This window comes from Mytilus edulis, chromosome 9, assembly GCF_963676685.1.
Source record: "Mytilus edulis chromosome 9, xbMytEdul2.2, whole genome shotgun sequence".
Taxonomy (NCBI): domain Eukaryota; kingdom Metazoa; phylum Mollusca; class Bivalvia; order Mytilida; family Mytilidae; genus Mytilus; species Mytilus edulis.
Window position 1 is genome coordinate 10,958,205 of NC_092352.1, and position 24,555 is coordinate 10,982,759.

Sequence of the window (24,555 nt, forward strand, 5' to 3'; positions counted from 1 at the left end):
TTCTATCACATGTTTAAGATGTCATGTAGAAAATCTTCCTTCTCACATTCAAGACACTAAAGATTATCTTCGCAAAATGAAATCCATGAAACCTCTTCCTCCGGAAACCCTCCTTGTCACTTTAGATGTCACCTCCTTGTATACCAACATACCTCATGATGACGGAATACAATCGTGTAGGGAAATATGGGACTCTCGCAACACTTTAGAACCACCAACCGAATGTTTAGTCCAGCTGCTTACTCTGGTCCTTAAATGCAACAATTTTACCTTTAATGGTGATAATTACCTTCAAATAAACGGGACAGCGATGGGGACGAAAATGGCACCGTCTTACGCCAATATTTTCATGGGCAAATTAGAGAAACATTATTTGATCATCTTTATCCAAACCTCTGTCTTGGTTCCGTTTCATCGATGATGTTGACATGAAATGGATCGAATCCCAACAAAATTGGATACTTTTATCAGACATGCAAACAACGCCCACCAGTCAATTAAATTTACATATGAAATATCCGACTCTAAGATATCTTTCTTAGACACAACTACATCTATAAAGGACGGTGTCATATCAACAGACCTCTACTGTAAACCTACAGATAAACATCAGTACCTTTCTCCCCAAAGCTGTCACCCCAAACACTGTACAAAAAGTATCCCGTACAGTCCAGCTCTCAGAGTAAAGCGGATTTGCTCCTCTGAGGAGGCTGTCACTCAGCGGTTACAGGAACTTCGCGGATTTCTAATCAAACGAGGTTATAAGAAATGGGACATAGATAAGGGGTTTGCGCGTGCTAACAATAACAGCCGCAAAGACCTGTTACAGTACAAAAAGAAGAGGCGCAGCAAAATAGTTCCATTTGTGTTAACATACAATCCCGCTTTTTCAAACCTTTCACGTTTGATCCGTGCCAATTGGCAAAGTATTGCCAATCACCCAAAATTATCCAAAATCTTTCCCGATCCTCCTGTCTTAGCTTCTCGGAGACCAGCAAGTAAAAAAGATTTATTTGTAAAAGCTGCCGTCTCCTCTAATAAAAGCTGTTCAACTACAGGATGGTGCAAGTCGTGTGGTAACAAACGATGTCTGACTTGCCAACAAATAGTGAATACTCAAACATTTACTTGCCACTCCACTGGGTCTGTGTACACAATATTTTGTAATGTAACTTGCAAAACCCAGAATATTGTATACATTCTTCAGTGTCGATGTGGCATGCAGTATGTTGGCGAGACAGAACAGCCATTCAACAAACGCATGAATGGTCATCGTAGCGACTACACATGCAAGCCCGACCTCCCCGTAAGTCGTCATTTAAGATCACATGGGCACGCCCAAACTGATCTTAAAAAACTAACCATCACTATCATAGATCACAACGAGGATTGGTCAAAGGCCGACAGACTTGCTCGGGAAAGTTTTTGGATAAGAAAGCTGAGGACAGTTTCCCCAGTGGGCATTAATGAAAAAACATAGAAGAGTCACTCATTTTTCCTACCATCACTAATTTCCTGTCATCACTTGTGGCCAGTTACTACGGCTTCCGTACTGGACCCTTACACTTTTCAGGAATTTTTGAATTATATTAGTTTTGATTACAGTTGGCAAGGATGTGTAAGTACGCAGCCACGTTCTATTACTTAACCTTAGTAAATATTTATTACTCAATTTTCTTATCATCAAATTACTATATTTTTTAGATGTTTAAATACGCAGTCTCTGATGCAACTGCCCTACCGTTGTCATATTTTAAATATCATACCAGTTTAGATCGATCAGGACTGTTTATTGGGACTGTATTTCCACGCAGTTGTTTAACATCTCAACTGTCAACACCTTTGGGAATTTAGAGTTGTGCCAGTTCACATCGTAAATAACTTTTTTTATTTTTGGCATATTTCTGTAGTCTTTGCGGTGTGTTTGAAAATTTTAAAATTGTTCCAGCGTTCGCTTAAATTGTATAAATCAAGATTTTGATAGAGTCTTAATTTGAATTGACATGATTCATTTTTCATCGTGCAATTACCGAAGAAGGATATGTTATCCGAAATATCTAACATATTGTTCGTTTTATTGTGTTTTTGGTGATGTTGTATTCTTTTAGACTTGTTATATATATATATATATAGAATAACCATACATTGTCTCGAAATATCAATGTTATTAGTACGAGGCTTAGAAACAGGTAAAAGCGAGGCTGTGCCGAGCATTTTTACCTGTTTCGAGCCGAGTACAAATAACCGATTGATATTTCGAGACAATATATGGTTATTCTTTATATGCTGCAGCTCTTAAAACTGTTATAAATGAAATATTTAGGGTAAAAAACATCATTTTTAAATTTGAAGCGGACGACGTAAAATTTCCGCGAACCTGTATGTTTTATTGACGTCATAAATAAAACTCTACGGAAACGCATTGTCAACGTCATAAACAAGGTGATATACGGCCAATGACTGTATATGACATATAAATATACAGTCAATGCAATTTGACTGCTCAAATAGCACAGCTGCAGTATATATATATATATATATATACAACTCGTCTAAACATCAACCCAACAATACTAGGGTTGTCACTGACTCAGACGTACTTATATATATATATATATATATATCAGTATGTTTTTGCGTATGTGTCAACGTTAGAGATGCATCCCATTCTAACATGACGTTCTTTAAACGCTTTGAGTACACACCCGTGGTAAATTTGGATATATTGCATTAACTGTTCCGATCATACTCCCACGTCATATGGTTTTTTAATGAATGAAATATCCTACGTCATAAAATGATGACGTAATAATTTAAGCATTGTACGGGAAAATACACGCTTCTGATACCGAAAATAATCACAACAAGGAAACGTAAACAAACGATGGTTGTCTCTTACTGTCGCTCAGGGTAAAATATTAGTCATTGAGGGCCAACCCGTGGTAAAATCACGATATATCCAAGCTTCCATGCATTATTTCTTAAATTACGCATTGCCATACTTAAAAATTCAGCTGCCTTTTAGAATTTAACATAATTTATTTTGAATCCACATACTATAGATATACTGATAAAAAAACAGTTTTTTCATCAATGTGAAGAGTAGTTTATTTTGTCGGTACTACAGTTCCTTTCCTTCCGAATGAGACCCACCAAATTAAACCAATTGTGTTGCTCAGTCTTTAGTTTAGTATGTTGTGTTTTTTGTACTGTTGTCTGTCTGTTGACTTTTTTTTTACCATAGCGGTGTCAGTTTATTGTACTTCTGCTGTTGTCTGTTCTATGGTCTGGTTGTTGTCTCTTTCACGCATGTGCTGTGTTCAAAATATGATAAATGATTAAACCAAAAATTGCAAGGTAAAACATGCTTACCATTGTGTAAATGTTTTGGGAGCATTGACGAAACTGATGTTTGAATTCCAACATTTTTAAGAGGTAGAACGTCACAAGTTTGATCCATTTTATTCGTCCCCACACACCAAAAATATCTTTCGATACCTGACACAATGTCCGTAAATCCATGCCATGTGGCTGCTGCTACGTCTGACTTGTTTTGAAATTCTAAATCATGGAGGCCTAGATATAAATGAAGCATATCATGAAATTATCAATACAGTTGTTTATAATTGTATTTTATTTGATGCCATACTCATTCATGACGTTGTTTCGTAATACGAAATACTAAAATTGACTTTAAGAGTTGCGTGGCTTGATCTTTATTTTGAGTGCAGTTTTTTCACTCTTTAAATGTTAAGTGTAAACTAATGCCTTGTGGTTAAATATCCTCATCTTGCAAATCGCAAACAACAAAAGGAACCAGTAAAACAAGAAATTGAAAGCTTAAATTATAAAAAATATAAAAAATACACATTCTTTAGCCCAAAACTTATTGACTAAAACAAACCTAAGCCATCATATACAACTCCAATGACTGGAGGGCTACTATCTATCATTATTCCATCCGAGGATACTGTAGTCTGTAGTCCGGAGAAAGTATATGCCACTACATTGCTGTAATAACGCACTCCAGGAAGCATGTTAAGTCGGCTTATATTTACAGCAGATGCGGATGAATCTATGTCCTCATTTACCTTGTGGAGATCAGCACCTACAATTGTCTTGTCTGGTTGTTAAATATGGCAATGAAATAAAATCAAAAATGGCAAATTTGACAGAGAGGCAAAATGTAGTTTTTCTCAACTACTATCTTGCACAACTTAAATTACAGCAAGTATCCGTTCTGATGTTTTGATTATCGAAAAAGCACATCATTAAACAGATATATTATATTCATCAAGTAGGCTGAAGTATCTTTATCTTTAGCTCAGTAATGGTTCAGCTAAAACTAAGGTATCTTAAAATTTGCAAATAACGACATTGATAAATTACTGTTCAATGTCTAGCATATAATATGAAATATAAAAGTAAGTATAGTTTGTGTTTTAACAGCAAATGAGACAACATTCAACTAGAGACAAAAATGATAGGCGTTCAAAGCCAAAAGTCAACGTACGGCCATCTTTAATGAAATATAAAATGCATATTTTCGTCGAAAAGTTTAATTGTCAACATGCTAACCATTTTATTGACATTTTTTAGAAGTCAAAATTTGGTTATGATAGCAACAGTAAACAAGTTACAATAGTCGGAAAGTTTCATTTTACCTCTTAGTAAATCAATATAAGCTTTTACACGTTAGAATCATATGACTGTTGGATGAGCTAAAATATCTATTTTGATTGGTTTATCTATGTTATTACACTCTCCCTTGTGAATTTCTACCCACAATATCTGCCGCATGAGTGGTTCCCGACACGATGAGAATGCCGAGTGAAACAAGTTATAACATGAAAAAGTAATTTCTGAAGGCGCGATTTTTTTATTGAATAAGTTATTTGTGATCGATTCTTGTTTAAATGAACTGTTGAACCATATTTCACTTTCCCTTGAATCTCAAAAGTTACATAATGCATTATTTGACTGTCTCTCTTGTATCTTTTGTCCTTCTTTTATAATTTGTTTACCTCCTTTAAAAGTACTTAGGTAAACATTGAATTTTTCAATCATTCCAGGTGGACCGATGAATACGTTCTCCCAGTTCATTGTAAACAAGGAGCCTGGCTTGATAAAGTCTACGTCACTTTTCCAAAATGAAGGAACTTTTTCAACAACCTGAAAAATTCAAAAATCTTAACAATTAATAAATCAAATTATTTAAGGAAACAATACAACTTGCACTTCTTAAAGAAAATATTATTTGAAACGCTAGTCTATGTCGTATATGTGCCCCGCTAGCTTTTTCTTTTTGTCAATCGTAAATTTCTTTTATGATAAATGTACTGAAATAAAGTCCATATTATATGTTCGCTCACATGACCTTTTCATCTATCAAAATATAACAGACAGTTTCGCTTGTAAGTTCATTTAAAACACAAAACATTCAAATTGTGACATCAGCAATGTTTTGTATTTGGCAAACACGATGGTCAAAACTGACCCTTAAAAAATCAAAAATTGTCATATTTGTTTCCAATGCAACTCAATATATATTTATAAAAAAAATAAGATGTGGTATAATTGCCAATGAGACAACTCTCCACAAGAGACCAAAACAATACAAAATTTAACAACTGTAGGTCAACGTTCGGCCTTCAACAATGAGCAAATCACGTCCAGCAAAGTCAGCTGTAAAAAGTCCCGAAATGACAATGTAAAACAATTCAAACGAGAAAACTATCGGCCTAATGTATGTACAAAAGAATAAACAAAAAACAAATATATTATACATCAACAAACGACAACCACTGAATTACAGGCTCCTGACTTGGGACACGCATATACATACAGAACAATAAAACATAAACACAAACTATAAAAACCAGTTGAAAAGGGCTTCACTCATCAGACGGATATAGATACAAATACTACAAACACAAGTCAACTTCGTTTTCAGCTTTTGCCTTGTCTCGATTTTTTTTGCATTTTATTGTTACATTTAGATGAATATATAACAAATTTGAATGACAAAATATAAAAATTTACAAGCGTTCTAGATTAACGGTAAAATAAGTAAAAATATACGTCAAGATATTATTCAGAGTGACTCTTATTATATATTTGATATTGATCACATAGGTCACAAAACGACCAGAAGGAACGATACATAAAAAAAGATTGCAAGATATGTAATTTTTGGCACTTAGGTATTTTTCTGAATGGCAGTAAAACCTTTGTGAAAGTAGAGTGCGTTATCTGTTATGGATGTACAAGTATGTAGCTACGTCTGGTTAGAGTGGGAACGTTAAATTCGATGGTTTTTCGTGTAAAGCATTGTAAAATTAAATTACATTGTTTAAGCTGTTATTTTTCCGACAATGCATGCCATATGCCAATGTTGACCAAGAATCAATCAATTAACCATACATTATTTTTTGTTATATTTCATTGCAATATATTTAATTCAACAAAATGTTTATATGTAACATACTGCTGCTCCTCTGTGTCTATTGACAGCAACCGGTTCTGACACAACTGTGACACCATTTGACTTGAATATAGCGTATGCATTATTGCTGTACCATACTCTAACAAAGATGGAATACGTCAGTAACTCTGTCAACTGTTGACCTGTAAAAACAATATAAAAATATTTAAAATAATTTGATGAAATTATGCCATAATTGTATGAATTATCTCTTAGAAGTGGATGTAAGAAAACCACTTGGTATATTTTTGGGTGCGTACTATTTGAATACTAGTTACCATTGTGACTTCTGATATGTATCATCATATCATATGTTTTACACACTTTTCACTTTTTATTTCATATATTAACAATATGCAGTAAAAAAAAAAAAGGGTACAATGTTAATGCAGAAGATGCTAATTTCGTAAATTTAGTATCAAACAAATATGAAAATGTTCATAGCTGATGTGTTTGAAGTGTAACAATTGCTTCAGTTCAAAATGTGGTTTTTTTCACGTTAATAATTTGTCATTAGTGTTCGAAGAAAGGATTTCTTGTGAACAATTATGCTACACTTGTTTCACTACTTTTTGTTCTTGTACACAATGCAGTTTATAAAAATTTTATATAATATATGCATATGCACCTCTTTGAAGACCGTAAATGACTTCCATTTTCTGTCCGGAGTAATGCCACAATGGGTCAGTAGTTGTATCTATTACACCTCGAGGTGATTCCTGTGACGACAAACCAACACTCCATTCATACCTGCAAAATGTTAATATCTCAGTAATTTTTTTGTTTTACTACTTTCTATTGCCCTTTTTCAAAAATAAAATATAGTCTATATGTCGCACTGTTCATATCAATTGAATTAACATATAATTGGTTTGCAAGAATAGCAAAAGGGATTTGACACAAAATGTAATAACATCATTTACAGTAGGTTTCATATATAACTACAAAAATATCTAATATGTTAAAAACCTTGAATGAAGGATGTATATTCTACTAAAATCGAACGATTTTTGTCTTTTAATGTTGAAAGTCACTCCGACTTGTCACACTTTTACTTCAAAGATTATTATAAAGGGGAAAAAACGTACCAAAGCGGAGACAATCCTTGTCGTTTAACAATTTTCCACTTTGCTGATAGATGAGAATTACTTGGCGTAAATTGGACATCGTTGTCATTAGACCCAGAGAAGTCAGTTAAATCCGACACTGTTATCAATGTATTCTTGTTATCTAAAAAAAAAAAATTCATCTTATCAAATATGACACAAAATATATTTAGTTTTACTTTTGTGTTTAACTTATTTTTTTTAAATACTAGGAACATCAATTTTGTTAGTTGAGAGACATGTCTATACTTCTTTTCCTTTGTGAGATCATTTATAGTCGTTTCTAAGGCATTTGTCTTATGCTAAATTTCATAAAAAAAGGTAAAAAAAAATACTTAAAGAATTGTTAAATTGTTATTTGAACATGTTAAAGAACAGACATAAATAACAAGTATGACGAAAACACAATATTATTTTATTCACTCGGACCTAGTTTTCTTTTTTCCGAATCTGATTCGATCTTTAATTTTATCGACAGTTTCATTTGGAATCCCAGTATTCCAATAAATTCCAACGATTGGAAATTTTAGCATAGAATTTGCAATTATAGATATCAAAATGGCATATAGATATAAAGTCAAGTTTTGTATATGTTTTAACTGGAATGCGTAAAGTCAAACAAATCATAATACAAAAGCTATTTTTTTTCGTTTTATCGTAGTTGAATTTAAAAGACCACATACCTGCTGATACATCAGTACAAGCATCTCCATTTGGATGACAGCGTGTACCCAGTGACGAACATGCACAATGACCAAGACATGTCAATGGCGTACAACGCCTTAGAAGATCTAAGTTACCTCCAGAAACAAGTCGGAACTGATAATGTATCATAGAACTGCTCAATCCAACCTGTTAAAATTTGTAAATGGTTAACATTCTCTATGTTAAATAAAGGCAAGAGAAGTATACCGCTGTTCAAAACTCGTAAATTGATAGAAAAGAACAAAATCGGGGTAACCAACTAAAACTGAGAGAAACGCATTAAATATAAGAGGACAACCACGACACCACATTAAAATGTAACACACACAGAAACGGACTAAGCATTAGACAAAATCCGATGAGAATAACAAATATAACATCAAAACAAAATACATGAATTTTGGATAGAAAAGTATTCAAATACAAGAGAAAACAAACGACACAACGGAAACACAACGTTAAAATGTAACACACACACAAACGAACACTAATATAACAATGGCCATGTTCCTGACTTGGTACAGGACATGTTTAAAGAATAAAATGGTGTTTTCAACATGGTTTTGTGGAAAACCAAACCTCGCGCTTTAATGTTAAATGTGTCATTAAGAAATTGTGTAAGTCCATACAATTCTGAAACTGACGTTATCAAGATGCTTGATTTCTTGATTGACAACATAGTTGTTACGTTCGGAGGACGTGTTCTGCAACAGACTGTCGGCATTCCAATGGAAACAAATTGTGCGCCTCTATTTGCCGACTTGTTTCTTTGTTTTATGAGGCTGACTTCATGCAAGAACTCCTTAGGTAGAAAGACATAAAGTTTGGGAGATCCTTACTCTACATTCCGCTATAAAGATTATGTTCTTTCACTAAATAATTCAAAATTTGGTGACTATGTGGAACACATCTATCCCATCAAATTACAGATAAAGATACTACATATACAGTTAAGTCAGCCTCATATCTTGACCTACATCTAAAAATTGGAAATGAAGGTCGATTGAAAACAAAACTTTACGACAAAAGAAATGATTTCAGCTTTCTAATTGTGAACTTTCCATTTCTAAGGAGGAACATTCCAGCAGCACCTGCATATGGGGTATATTTCTCACAATTGGTACGATATTCCCGTGCTTGCATTTCCTACCATGATTTTCTTGATAGAGGGTTGCTGCTCACCACATGGTGAAGTTAAAATCCTCCCTTCGTAAATTTTACGAACAACGTCACGAGTTGGTTGACTGTTATGGAATAACCATTTCACAAATGATATCGGATATGTTCCTTACGTCGTGACTACAATCCCTTTCCCTTTCATGAATGTGACCTACCGAATTATTTACCGGATTTGTTATCACATAAGCAACACGACGGATGCCACATGTGGAGCAGGATTTGCTTCCCTTCCGGAACACCTGAGATCATCCCTAGGTTTTGGTGGGGTTCGTGTTGCTTATTTTTTAGTTTTCTATGTTGTGTCATGTGTACTATTGTTTGTCTGTTTGTCTTTTTCATTTTTAGCCATGCTGTGTCAGTTTATTTTCGATTTATGAGTTTGACTGTCCCTTTGGTAATTTTCGTCCCTCTTCTTTTATAATACAAAGTATTATCTCCTGTATTCATCTACATCTTATGACTGGGGTTTAACATTTGTTTAGGTGACCAACTACAAACTAAGACAAGTGCAACGATATCAAGTATCTTCTGTAAACTTCCAGATTCTTAGAAATAGTATAACAATTTTAGCTCAAGATACCAAAAGAGACATTTAAACTCAAAAAATAAATTGACAATAACATGGTAAAATAGGAAATAACAGATAAACAGATAAATGTTAGTTATGTTTTAATATGTAAAAACACAGATTGTAGACAATTATTTTGTGTACATCATATCACGTAGATATCTTTATTGATTATTATCTAAACATGTTGAATAATTATTGACTGTATCCAATTTCATACCTTATTCACTCCCCAAGCACTAATAAAAACAGTATCAACATTATAAAGTGGTTGAGTTTGAACAACAAAAAGCTGTATTGGCCCCTCATCCAAATATTTAGTTGTGGAATCGTTATGAGAGAACACCATTGGAGTTCCGGGAACCTAAAAATAAGATTTCAGAAATGGGAACATAAAATAAAATGTATTTAATTATTTGTTTTCTACGGCCTATATCGTTAAGATGTTACTGAAATAGGATTCATTAATCTTGCTTTTAAATTAATATCGAAGTTAGAGCAAATCTGACAAGAAAGATATACTAGTTCCGATATCGTTGATTTTTCTAATATCCTCTCTTTTCTTTTATCAATTTACCCACACTTTAATACATTTTAAAACCATTAACTGTAATGTCTATATCTAAGATTACAACAAATTTTTACTGCTTTACCCCTTTTATTGAAAAGTGTGCCAATTATATTTGTTTGTTTTGTACACCCATTGTTGTCAATGTAATATTATTTATGCGGTTGTCATACAAGTGAGAGGTTTAACTTGCTATAAAAATCAAGTCTAATCCTTAATTTTCTACGAAGGGAAATTCCTGTTCCAAGTCAGAAATAAGACAATTGTTTTAAATTCATTTTGGTGTGTTTCAGCTTATGATTTTGCTATTTGATCAGGGATATTCCGTTTTTGAATATCCTTTCGAGTATGGTACTTTTTTCAGTGGATGTGCAACATGTTATTTATTTGCCAAATAGTTGATTATAGATTTATTGTCTTATGTTTAACGGTTTCACAAAACTGCCACGAATTCACAAGATACAATTGATCTCAGATAAGAAGACTAAAGCTTAGTTACTACTACAAATATATTGTCATTTCAGTAATGGATGAGCAAATGCCGATATTGAGGGGAGACGACAAATAAGTATAATGATGCAAACAGTTTTGAAGGAAGCTAAAGAGCCATGAGATCTGCTGTACTTTTTTAAAAGTACTTTGACTATTTGTTAATACCTTGTTTAGGTTGTCAGTCATGAAATCACGCCCAACAGATACGTAATACTTGTCTATATCAGTATGAAGATCAATGAAACCAAGTAATGCTATATTTAGACGGTATTCCGACCAAGTCATCCATCCTTGTCTATGACGTTGAAGGTTTGCTGCATGACTTGTACTGATGGCAAACATTCCTTTCATTAAAAATATGATATCATAATTATTATGAATAACAAAATAGTATTAGTTACACAGAGTGTTAGAGGCCTAATACGGTATATATGAGGCCAGTAAATTCCATATAGGGTAGGAAAGAAGCTTGAATCCCCATATCAAATCTACTGACCCCATATATTCCGTATTACATCACTAGCACCCTATGTAACAAATCTATCTTACCGAATATTTTAATACGTGGTATTTATACTAGTGACCTATGAAAGTGAACACTTTAGTCTTATATACCGTTAGCATTTAGAAACTCCTTCCAATCGTCATGCCAAAAAAAATGCCAACAATAACAACTTGTTAGCTTTAAATGTGTTTTAAGAATTTATTTCAATCTTTCATCATCAATTCCTTCGTCTGTTGAAAACTTTAAGATTAAGATGTTTTATCAATACCTTTTTGTTTGTTAAAAGGGACGTTACACCACTACTAACCATGCATTGAAATAAGCCCCGCCTACTAACTTGATATTGAATATAAACGGTCTCCCCGTAGTTGCTTTTGAGCAATCATATTCCTAGAATATTATAGGAGCTAAGATAAAAGGTGCCAGGGAAACAATTTTGGTCAAATTATAGCTGGATTTTTTTTTTACTTACTGATTATGCAATCTATATACTTAGAGGTTACATCAATGTGATGAATCGGTTTGGGGAGACTCACATCTTTTGAATATTTGAAGATACTTTGTAAATAATTACAGTATTTGAAATTATAAACAATGATAAACAAGACGTAATTAAAGCTAACAATGTCACACCAATCTGTACCGATACAGGCTCTAAATGTCCTCCTTTATACGCCATAACTCATGGTGGTGCTCCTAATTAAAGAAGGCTCATACGGAGAAAAGAAGATAACAGTAAACAACCATATGCGAAAATAAACTATCAATCGCTAATGCTAGCACTGCTATGAGAAACCAGTAGACAGGAAGTTAAGAGGGCATATTTGTCAGAATGTATCACATTTATTCCAAATTTCAGTAAGCCTCGATTGGCAGATTAAGATAAAATGCGACACAAATGTCATTCTTGGTCATTATGCGTTTGAAGTATTCGCCAACTACTACGAAGTTGGCAAGAAATAAATAAAAAAAGTGTATCACATAGAGAAGAAGGTTGACTTCACGGTCGATATCAAAATCCGGGTATTTCTGATTATTAAATCATACTAAAATATATATGGACGGATAATCCCATAACACCCATCATAGATACCTAGAATTAAGTCGTTTACCTCAGACGCGGTTTTAACCTGCATTAAATTTTGAAAGGCGGTACTGACAAAGGAGTAGGTCCGGTAAGGACCGATTATGGCCTCATAAAGATTTTGGACACTTTTTAAACACTCAAATGTCTATTAAAGCTGACTCAATTAATATTTGTGAAAGATTTTCACTGATTTAGTAATCAAAAACGGTCCGATTCAAGATCAAATATGAAAAATCTACCAAATATGACAAAAAATGTCACTTTTCAAATGGTTTTTGTCAAAAATGAAAGTGGCCGCATCCGTGTTCATCCTCAACCTTAATCTATGTTATGTATTATCATCAAATACAACTTATATATTCAATATAAAGGAAGAACACGAATGCGCCCACTTTCGTGTCACACGAAAGCCGTCAAAAATTTAACAAAAATGCTAGCTAGCGCTAGAATTGTGAAGATTTCAGTAATTTAACATGACTTAATGGTGCTAGTACCCAAAAAATGTGCATTGTATAAATAGCTCATATTTATGTAGCCGAAGCATTCTACTGTCAAATGAATAACTAAAATTTTACATTTTAACAATTTTGTAAAATGCTATATTTTGTGGCCAAAAAGTGGTCTTACTGAACCTACTTCTTTTGTTAACAAATTTTGAAAAAAAACTATATTTCAACCTTTACACGCTAAGTTTACCTTATATGTTTTTAGCTATTCATTTATGTCCGTTTTAGTAATATTGAATAGAGATCTATACATCCTCAACTTTTAAAGTTTTTGGTTGATACGGTACTGGTGAGGATTGCTCTGGGAAAATGCGTCGGACTCACCAAATAATATATTATTAATTCTATTACAACTATACCAACTCTCCACATTTATTTCCAATTATTGATTGTGCTCGATTATGACATCTGTATATTCATATTCCACGTACCCTTGTAATATTATACACATGCAGTTGCAAAAAAATCATTTTCGTACCGGAAGAAGGTGGCGTGCTATCTACTTGAATTTTATCTGTTTCCGTTTCTGTACAGATCTGTGCACCATTACATACTATCAACTTTACATAATAAGAAATCCCATCATTTAAATCCAGACCAGTCAATGTATATTCTCTGGCTATACCATTCAACTTTAAAAAATAGAGAGAAAAAAGTGTGAAGTAAATAACTTTAAACTTTGTTTTCATATCTATTATTTTATTGTCATTACTATTTCTGGTTTTTAAAATGTTGATGAATCTTTATAGTATTCTATATAACCTTTGCTTGTTAGTTTGGTCGTTATAATTTTAAATCCCGGACTAACAGTTTAATTTAGCTTTCTTTACATAACATGAACAAATCATAATTAACAAAACAAACCATAGTTCTAGATGTGTTTATTTCACCATACATATGGGATGACAAAGACAAGTACTGCCTATGTATAGAAGATTGCACATCATCAACTCTCCATTGGAGCCTCAGTGTGGACCTCAGAACAGATGTTCCTTCTACTATTGATCCTAAATCGCGAGTAAAATATGGCTTTTCAATTACGTCAGGTCCTGACATATCAACTGTTACACCATTAGACGTTGACTCAGAATGAAGTCCTAAATTAAAAAGAAGGTAAGCTATATTAAAATTGCAATTGAACAATAATTGCTTTATGAAATTGCATCAGCTTATTGATGAAAATCAACAGTTTGTTAATTCGTTATTGTTAAATTACTATTTAAAAGATGTATACAATTCTCAATATAAATCTTTGTAAAAAAACAGAAAAGAACTTAACAGGCATTTATAATCAAAAGTCGAAGAATGCCAGAAAGACTGTGCCCAAAAGAAAACAAAACACACTGAAAACTTAATTCCGTACCATACTTATTTATCACGAAGAGCGCGTGTCAACTAATTGGATGGGGGATGAGAAGTTTCTGCTCTACAAATGATAGCCGTAAAGTTTTTCATAGTATAAAGTTATATTTTACGACAAAATTAAGATATAACTGTTGCATCTATCTTTGGTCATTTTATCAAAGTGATATATATATATATGATTGTTTGTCACGATTTTTCTTACCAGCTTTATTATAAGCACGTATGGTTGTATATATCCGACGATTAAGATGTAATGGTTCAGGTAAATCTGTCAATAAAACCATATCATGTGCAGTTATAATCCTTGGTGGATATATATCACCCGATCCAGGTTCTGTTCCTACACGAATCACAAAGTAGTCGATCTCTGATTGAGCATCCGTGAATCCAAACCATTTTGCCGACAATAAATTTCTACCAAAAAAATGACATATAAATCAAAGTATTTAATCTGCTTTGATTAAATAATATACAATATACTTGGGATAAACTATGAAGAAATGAATTAAACATAAATTTAACAATAAATTACTTTAGACTGCTATAATGGCAGTGAGGCATAGGAAAATACGTGTCGTTTGAAGACCATGAAGCTAAATATTCCGTTGGAGCAGCTATTTACGTTCACAATTCAGAGAGGGTACCAGTATTATGATTCATCAAATTAAATTTAGGTCCTTGTGAAAATTGTTAGCTCTGTGGAAATAAGTTGTCGTTGAAAAATCAACATTACCGATTTCACTGCACGAGTTGATAAATTTGAAATTTGCTTTAAAAAATTATTAACAAACAACATGCAAAACATAAAAAACCCACATCGTAACGGTAGCAGTAAGTCTTGTTGAATTGATAATTTCAATGAAGATTACATGGCTCCTTACTGAGATTTGTCATAAACTATGATTCACAACCAATCAGAAAAAAAATCGCTTTAATTTGTAGAGTTTGTTAAAAAAAAAATAGAATTTGAACAAGATTCAAGAGATTTAAGATATGTCTATTAACAAGCATTCAATATGTTAGTAAGTATTAAGTTTTCTGGCCGACTAGCTTATTTTTTATCAAACAAATTGATAGTAGATGTTGTTTTGTTTTTAAGTTTCACGTTAGATGCAATAACGATGCTAACATTTAAGCGAATGTTTGCATCTCATATATCCTATAATTTGCAATAATAAACTTTTTAAGGCAAAAAGCTTTTAAAACTGTACATACTAGCTTATATTTAAACGAATAGTAAACAATAATAGACCTAAAACTAATAGTATACAATAATAACCTGAAAATAAAAAAAATAATAGTTTTGAAACTAGTTTATCATTTCGTATTTCTTTTAATTAAAGAATAAATATAATATTTTTTCTGTCTATGAAGAAATAACATAAAAAAATTGGTGCACACTAAATAAAGCGCGTAGCTTCGAATAGACAGATAATATATTACAGTTATTTCTTAAAATTTAATTCTAAATTCTATTCTTAACCTAAGTAAACCATGACAAAACGTTCATAGCAACACGGTCACATGACTTAATTCTGTCTATGAGCTGATACACAATACCACGTCAGCCAATCAGAATACGTGTTATACATCCTAAATTACACTATTGACTTATATCGTAACAAGTTTTACATACTAGTTCATATTGAAACTGATATACTACCTTATTTTGAAACTAATAGTTAACCATTATAAATCTGAAACTAATAGTATACAATAATAACCTAAAACTAAAAAAAATAATAATTTTTAAATTTGTCTAATATTTTGTGGGTTTTTTTAATGACATATATCGTAACACGTTCGAAATGAAAAGACGTCTGGAGATATATGAATATGAGAATATTTATATCTTTCTAAAGACAAGCACGAGTTATTTGTCAACAGATGGGGAATGTATGGAGTTGTGTAATTAAATTTATTTTTGATATGAATATATATAATGTATTCCAAAGCATTCTTAAGATGTATCATATACTGAGTACTCACATTCCTAACTTGTAAATTTTTACTTTGTCTTATTTACCTTAATGATTGGTATTCATTGTCATGGACATTTGTGCCATCTTGTACAATACCAGGAACGGGCGGACTGTTATCTATGATAACACCATCTGATGTCACAGCAGTGCATAGGTTTCCGGTATTACATGCAACGACGGTACCGAAGTATTTGATACCAGCTTCTAGGTTGAAGCTATGCAGAGTAAAATCTGTGAAATACAATAAAGTTAACGGCACTTCGGTTTTATGCACCTTAAATTCATTGAAGAATTAGCATTTTCAAAATTCTTTACCATTTTATTTGAAACAGACATTTCACACCAATATCAACACTGGTATTTAAAGTTTACAAGAAACAGATACTGATAAATTGTACCAAAATGAACATGCTAATAGAAACTAATAATGGCAATTATATATTTATAAGCGCTTCGAACTATATAATTTTACATCTTAAATAAATAAAAATAGAAACAGCCTACATCAAAATGTTTTTATGAAAGACACAATGTTACATTTTTGTCAATTTTGATCCTCAAATGTATTTATAGACATTATAGACATACTTTCAATTATGTATAATAGCATATAATAAGTATTAAACAATACATTGTATAAAAAAATGCAGAGTTCTGTGCAAAATTCGGTAATCAAATAGCAAATTCGAAAGCTCAAACACACCTAACAAAAGGGTAACAAGTGTCATATTCCTGACTTGGTACAGCCACTGTTTCATATAAAAATGGTGGATGAAACCTGGTTGTTTAGCCTGCAAAACCGCTATTCTTTGACAGCCAAAACATAATAACCGACTATTTTATTACCATGAGCAACACTTTTGTTGAAACTGTAATTTTTATTATTGTTTTATGTAATATCTATTGTTTGTATTTATTTAAGGTGCTACCTAACACTTCAGGGAGATAACTCTGTAAAGTCGGCTTAACGTTTTAATTACGTTGTGTTGTAAAAGGAATATTAAGCTTCTCAATGATCAAAATTGGTGTTTGTCAAATTGCTATATAACCAGTGTATTTTTTCTGACAAAACGGTTGGTTAAACTTTTTTAAAAATTTTATATTTTTGTAAAAGTGTCAAAGTAAATACTTTGACAAAATTTTATGAAAATTAAACGAGCCGAATTAATTTTAGTGAAAGTGTTAGGTACCACCTTAAGCGGTATTTTGCTATTGATGTGTCGAATTGTCTTCTACATTGGATATTTATTGTCCCTTTTGATATCTTCCTCTTCGTTTTTGTATAAATATTCTATCAAATTGTACTTCTAGTCTGTCATGTTGATCCAAAATACCAAACAGTAAGCAAGAGCATACCATAGATTTATAATAATATCTACAATAAATACTATGTATCTTTAAGAATATACCTGTATGTACGCCTACAGTTTGTTCAGTCATCACATTATTACAACCAGGACATGTTCCAATGAGAACGCTGTAGTATTTGATTACAGAATGTGGATCGTGGAAGCCTTCCCAGCGAAGAAACAGATGTGTCATATTTGTCTGGAAATCAGTGTCTTTCGTACTAGTGTGAATATTATCATTTATTCCATCATAGACATGGCCAGCAGTAGGCGGTGAAATGTCATATATGTAAGCCCAAGAAGACCTGGTTGTTGATAATTTTGCTCTATTGAATGCCTACATAACGACAAGATAAGGTGTTACATACAGATGTATTCATCCATGTCTACCAATTAGTATCCCAAAATATGGGTCAAGCGCTGGAACCAAATATATATACATGAAATGTCATCTTAAAATCTGTAAATAAGTATAATGGATCCAAAAACAGTTAATTTATTGTTGTTACCTTTCTTTGCGATATCAATGAAAGTATCACTATAATTGAAATCATACATTCAAAGTAAAATGAAGCAGATATTAAAGAAACAGAAAATTATATTAGTTGATCAAATCTTCCGTTAATCAGACTTATTAAATGCTGGCAAACACTATTATAGAAAAATAATAAACGTCTTACTAGAAGAAAGATATCAACCAATATTATTATTATTCAGACTTATATGGCCAGGGTACACTGTTTAAAGCTGTATATAACTATGTATAACGTTTTATAGATTCGTTAATAATTTGATAAATTTTAATATATATTTTTTTTTTGGAAACATCGTACACAGAAGTCATAACCATAAATTACACATAAATTTCCAATATCAGCCACAAGGATGATAACTGTATATTATTTGTCAAATGTATTGTCTAGCACAAGTGCCTGTAAATATGTTAACTGTTCAAAAATCGTTAAATCCAGCATGATTTAGAGGTGAGGTTGCGGTGGCCAGTAGACGACTATTTATTTTTATCGTTGCATATTATCGTATGTAAATCAAATGGAAGACAATCTTATGAACACAATATTTCAAATATCTGTTCTGTAAAGGAATTAAATGAGAGACGATTCAGCGAGTCAATCAAACAATTATCAAAAGCTATGTTGTGTAGCCGCATTTGATTGAAATTTTAGCAAGAAATACCTAAATATCGCCACATTTCGTCTATTTTTACTTAAAGTTCATGTGGTTCAGAGATTTAACTCTATCAGATTTGGCTAAACAAAATCCTTTGTATGAGAAATACAGATTCATTCATTACTAACTGCTTAATATTAGATGCATAACTTTATGTCATATAAACAAATTATAGTAAGTGCGGTATTCATTAAACCGTTATCAAGATTACCAAAACGATTGATAAGGATAAATCGGGAAACCGACATGAGCGGTAATGTGGTGTTAATACATATAACAGCTTAGTTTTTATGCCACTCAATAGAATAAAACGGTGAGATTACTAATTATTACATTTTCAACTATGAAGTCTACAAACTAATGTAATCATTGTTGGTTCACCTTTGGGCAATGCTAATGAATTAAATTAAAAACACTCGAGGACCATACGAATGATACCTTTAATGCTTTGTCAAAAGTGGTCGTGTTAAAAGATTGGAAATTAAATTATATACCGTAATCGTTATAAAGTATGGTTGACCTTCAGATAAAACATATCTGTCTTCCTGAACTGGCATCGCACACTCTTGGAATGTCATCGAAAACGGTATTATATCATCAATACCGCTTATGGATCCCACTCCCCACATAAAGTGGTCTATACTACTTTGACTGTCCATAAAGACGTTCTCCCAACTGAAATTTTAAAACAAAATAATATAATTTGTAAATATCTTTCCAAGCAGTATTAACTGAAATTTATGTTCACTGGTTTGCCTTAACTTCTGATATCTGATTGATAACATACTTAGTCGCATCTTTATATTGCAAAAGTTTCAAAAGTTTCGATTAAAACTCTATGATCTCTTTATCATTAATTTTCTTGTGTATCTTGGAAACCATTTGATTAACCTCCAAGATTGCCAATGGTCATATGACCTGATGTTAGCATTAAAATAACAATGATGTATAGACATGCACGTGCATTAGTACTGTTATTATTCTAGGACTATTTATTTACATGTCATAATTTAAAAACAAATGCAAAGAGAAAGAGAGAGAGAGAGAGAGAGAGAGAGAGAGAGAGAGAGAGAGAGAGAGAGAGAGATAAATCGGTTGTTCTTTTTAAAAAATCTTATTTTAGCCTTAGAGAATACGGTATGACTTTGATAATACATTATAAATAGTATACATCGAACCAATGGTGTTCACAATAATATTAAAATATTTAATGGAATATAAAGAGTCATAACTATCTTTAATTGCATCCCTATTTTATGCAAATTTGATCACATCTGTATATTTCATTTATAAGTATAAATACCAAGCTTCGATTTCACTCAAATTGGAAAGAAGTCTTCCACTGATCGACATGGATTCTCCTGTCCATTCTGGAGGTGTTGTATCAATAGTTATTGGATTTGCTCGTATTTCTGAATATCGGCCAATTATGTCAAAACCTTGAGTTGAAATTATATAAAACCTATTAATGTTTTTTATTGGATACTGAGTGAAAACACATTATATCTAAATATTTCCCGACTGATCTACAGTTATCCATTATTTTTTCGTCAAAATAAAAATAGGTCTTTATGAAGAAGAAAAAAACAATGAACGAGTTTACACTATGGTGAAGATTAGAAATGTACATATAACAATGTAAATTGGATAACGAACACAGTATTGTTCTAATTGCAGATAAACTTGGATGAGGTTGTATTTACCTGTGCTGGATTGTCCCTCCAGTATATTTCGCCCCTCTTTTATATGATTAGATTTTATTTGGTACTATCTAATTGCTAACATATTAAAGTACATTAACCTTATGTAATAAAATTCAGTTGAGATTAAAAGCAAAATTACAACAACAATATGCAATACATTATTAATTTATACAATCAGTAACTGAGAGTTTGTCCAAAGAATTCTACGTTTTCGTATGAAATCATGCCATCCTACAGAACAGTGTGCACCAATTTTTTTATGTTATGTCTTCATAGACAGAAAAAATATTACAGTCATTCCTTAAATAACTTTAAACGAGATTTCATATAGGTACGTTACAAAATGGAAACACGACCTCTGCGATAAATGTTTGAGATTCACTGGGAAATAAAACAAAATACATATGCATCAGTTTTTATTACAATCATTGGACATAAAGATCTTTCTAAAAATTAGAGATATTTTAAACAACTCAACATAATTCTTAATTTCTTTAGACAACTTAAGAAGGTCACTGACATTTCAAACAGAATAGTTATCATACCTACATTTGAATAATGAATAGTTCATATTGTGTCTGATTTATTTCATTGTGCACATAGATATTTCTCAAAGTGTTCCCGAGTTAACTTTATTAAAGAATGATATGTGCATCTACGATGACCAGTTTAACTACATGTTATACACAACAACTATTATTTCTTACAGATTATGCGGTAAATGTGTGCATGCACAGCTTTATCAAAGTAACTGCAAATGTAAAATCACAAAAATACTGAACTCCCAGGAAAATTCAAAACGAAGAAAGCCTCTAAAAGTGTGTCATTTTGATGGACAAACGGAAAAAAATGACACACGTTTAGACAAACAAAGTTAAAACTTAAAGAGTTTCAGCATCATGGATATGGGATTCTTATCATCGTTTAAACAAAATTTACCTCTCAAAGTCACAAAATACTTATGACCCTTCTGAAGTTGCAGACTGTGGAAAGACATATGATTAGTCAGACCTACATTTTTTCCATCAATTAAATCGTTGCCACCCTCAATGGAACCTATGAAAAGAACATATCTAAATTTAAAATGATATAATTGTTAAATAAGATGTTAAATGTCTTTTGAAGCAGTGCCCAAGAAAAACATCCGGAACTCTAAAATCTTCTTCGACAAGATAATTTTTGAAACTTTCTGATTCAATCTATTTTTGGTTTTGTTATGTCGGAAATACCACAATATACGAACATTGTCTTTTGTGAAACTTCAAAATCAACCAATCAATTTCAAATGTATTCATTTAAAATAAAATCATTTGGAATGACAGAAAGATGAAAAGATTTTAAAAGTGGAAAAAATATCCAAAATAAACATTTCTAAAAGAAGAAAAAAAGTGTTTTGTAAACATAAGTGTATCTTTCCTTACCAATAGAAATTGAATATTGTCTGATTCCTGAAAATTGCATAGAATGATCTTGTTCTTCTACATCAATAAAGGAATCCCAGGCTATATATAGATCAGAAGACGAAGTCTAAAAAAAGAAATAAAATTATTAGAATACGTGTTATAAAATGTTCATCATCAAAAATTAAAGTACTGTTATACTTGACACACTTTTAAAGGGGCATTAGTTGTCAAATGATTCCGTTGTCCGATGTGGACTGCCAAACGATCACTCAACCTGATCTAAACATAAATACATGTAGTGATAGAAAACATGTGCAATTACACTTTTCTGGATCTATTTGGTTTAATAAAACAGATTTTAAAAATATGTTAATCATAGTGTTTAACTGTATACGAATATAATTTTTGGATTGTCTTAGTCAAACAAATGATGTGGCATGTACTTATACATTACGCCATTGTGTTATTGTGCTATGGTAAATTTTTGTAATCTTGTGATTCGTTTTCCTTTATGTGCTTTGACTATATGATTTTCTTTGTTGAAATATTTGAGTCTTTTGATAGTGATAAAGATTTAAACACAATCTTGGCTGCTGCATCCCTATTTTTACATTTTACCTATTATATTTGTTTGTTTCATTCACACATCGTTGTCAATAAACTGAATCAAATTCGACTGTAAGACAAAAGAGAGGTTTAGCTAGCTACAAAACTAGATTTACGACACCATTTTTTCTACATCAGGAAATGCCTGTAGGTTGCATTTCTGTAAATATTCACAATGTAATTTCCATAGGAACTCCTTTTACGGCTAAAACTGTACCACTTTTACTATGAAGTTTTGAAAAAAATCTTATCCTAGAATTGAAAGTTCATATGCACCACAATTTTTTTTAAAAGGTCAAAATATAGGGCAGTGCGGCATATTTTCAACGTTTATATGCCCTGAACGTCTCAGAGTTTAAACTTACACTAATTTTCTTAACTACCCCTACCTCGAATGAAAGGTAACCACAGATTTCAATATAAACAATATGCACGTGTTTATTTAGTGGTAACATTCCCAAGTTCTGTCTCTGCGATATGAAACACAGAGCGTAACTGGGAACCAGTATGTAAACAAAATCAATTTTCTATGAATATTCAATTACTCCCCAAAAGAGGCGTGTTTTGAGCAACAGCTGTATTTACAAAGTGCAACCTGTACCAAGTCGGACATATGTCAGTTGTTCTACATTCGTTTGACGTGTTTGGGCTTTTCATTTTTGCCATTTGATTTCGGAATTGTCGTTTACACCTTATGGTTTTGTTTTTTTGTTATTTACTTTTTACCCATTTTTTACTTTCAATGTTGACATTTTGTTCTTTTTAATAGCTGAACACACCAAAGTTGCCCTTAACTATATCTAGCGAAGGGGTTAAAGGTCACATGAATGCAGTATAAATAAGGTAGATATATTTATGCATGTGAGTAATTCATCCGCTATGTTTCTTAGCTTTTTAGCAAAATAAACTAAACTGGCTGATAAAACCGATTTATTTTTTCACTTTTCAGCTGTCATGAATGATTGACAAAAAATATCATATTTATTATTTAATGCGTTTTAATATTCATAGAAGTGAGCACATTTGTTAATGCAAATTTAATAATGATTTACTCAAAAACTCTTGGCTTTCATGTTTTTTTACGATTTAAATGTTCGTCGTGAGTTCAGAAAAGTGTATTTGACACACAAAATTTATCAGTTTTTATTTTCATTTGTTGAACAATGTCTCAATCTAATATGCAGTTCCACTATTCTGATACATGATAATATTTTATATTTAAACTGCATCTCGAATGGATTTCTCATATAATATCTGTGATAACTGAATTACTAAATTTGTCCTGTTATTATGTTTGGAAACAGCATTTGATGTGTTCTAGACTTTGGCATTTATGTATCTAAAATTTGTAAAAAGGTAAGATGTTCCCATTCATTCATTTGTACTTTTAGAAGTATACTTTAAGCAAATAAAATTGATTTATAGCATGTACGAAGAAAACCAACTCATATGTAATTCACAAGTAAGTCAAACTACAATTATATAAAGTATAACAGTTAAACATGTCGCATGGCTACTGTGTTAAAGTCATGTTTAATATCAACAAAAAATGATACAAAATTTTACCGCTTCTATTCAACAGATTGTGTTGATTCTTTAAAGTAAAACAAACAACTCTAAATGTGTTTTCATATCTTTTATCAAGCTAAAATCTAGATTTCGTTATTCATTAGTTGAACATTTATTATATTTTCGAACATGTCAAGGTAAAACTAACTAATGATAAATACAAGGACTAAATAACGTATATACGTCAGAC

General features: G+C 31.9%; 1 protein-coding gene across 1 annotated transcript in view; it reads right to left on the minus strand.

Moving 5' to 3' along the window:
- The window catches only part of LOC139489505 (uncharacterized), a 59,404-nt gene that overhangs the window by 25,219 nt on the left and 9,630 nt on the right, over positions 1–24,555 (minus strand). The window contains exons 10-27 of the mRNA XM_071275989.1: positions 22,209–22,314; positions 21,727–21,843; positions 20,388–20,523; positions 19,579–19,759; positions 17,957–18,233; positions 16,592–16,778; positions 14,768–14,979; positions 14,065–14,297; positions 13,679–13,832; positions 11,268–11,446; positions 10,263–10,406; positions 8,274–8,442; positions 7,573–7,714; positions 7,113–7,234; positions 6,488–6,627; positions 5,025–5,172; positions 3,905–4,108; positions 3,373–3,576 (exon numbers count right to left, since the gene is read on the minus strand). Of these exons, the coding sequence (XP_071132090.1) occupies positions 3,373–3,576; positions 3,905–4,108; positions 5,025–5,172; positions 6,488–6,627; positions 7,113–7,234; positions 7,573–7,714; positions 8,274–8,442; positions 10,263–10,406; positions 11,268–11,446; positions 13,679–13,832; positions 14,065–14,297; positions 14,768–14,979; positions 16,592–16,778; positions 17,957–18,233; positions 19,579–19,759; positions 20,388–20,523; positions 21,727–21,843; positions 22,209–22,314 (3,055 nt within the window). The remainder of the gene's footprint in view (positions 1–3,372; positions 3,577–3,904; positions 4,109–5,024; positions 5,173–6,487; positions 6,628–7,112; positions 7,235–7,572; positions 7,715–8,273; positions 8,443–10,262; positions 10,407–11,267; positions 11,447–13,678; positions 13,833–14,064; positions 14,298–14,767; positions 14,980–16,591; positions 16,779–17,956; positions 18,234–19,578; positions 19,760–20,387; positions 20,524–21,726; positions 21,844–22,208; positions 22,315–24,555) is intronic.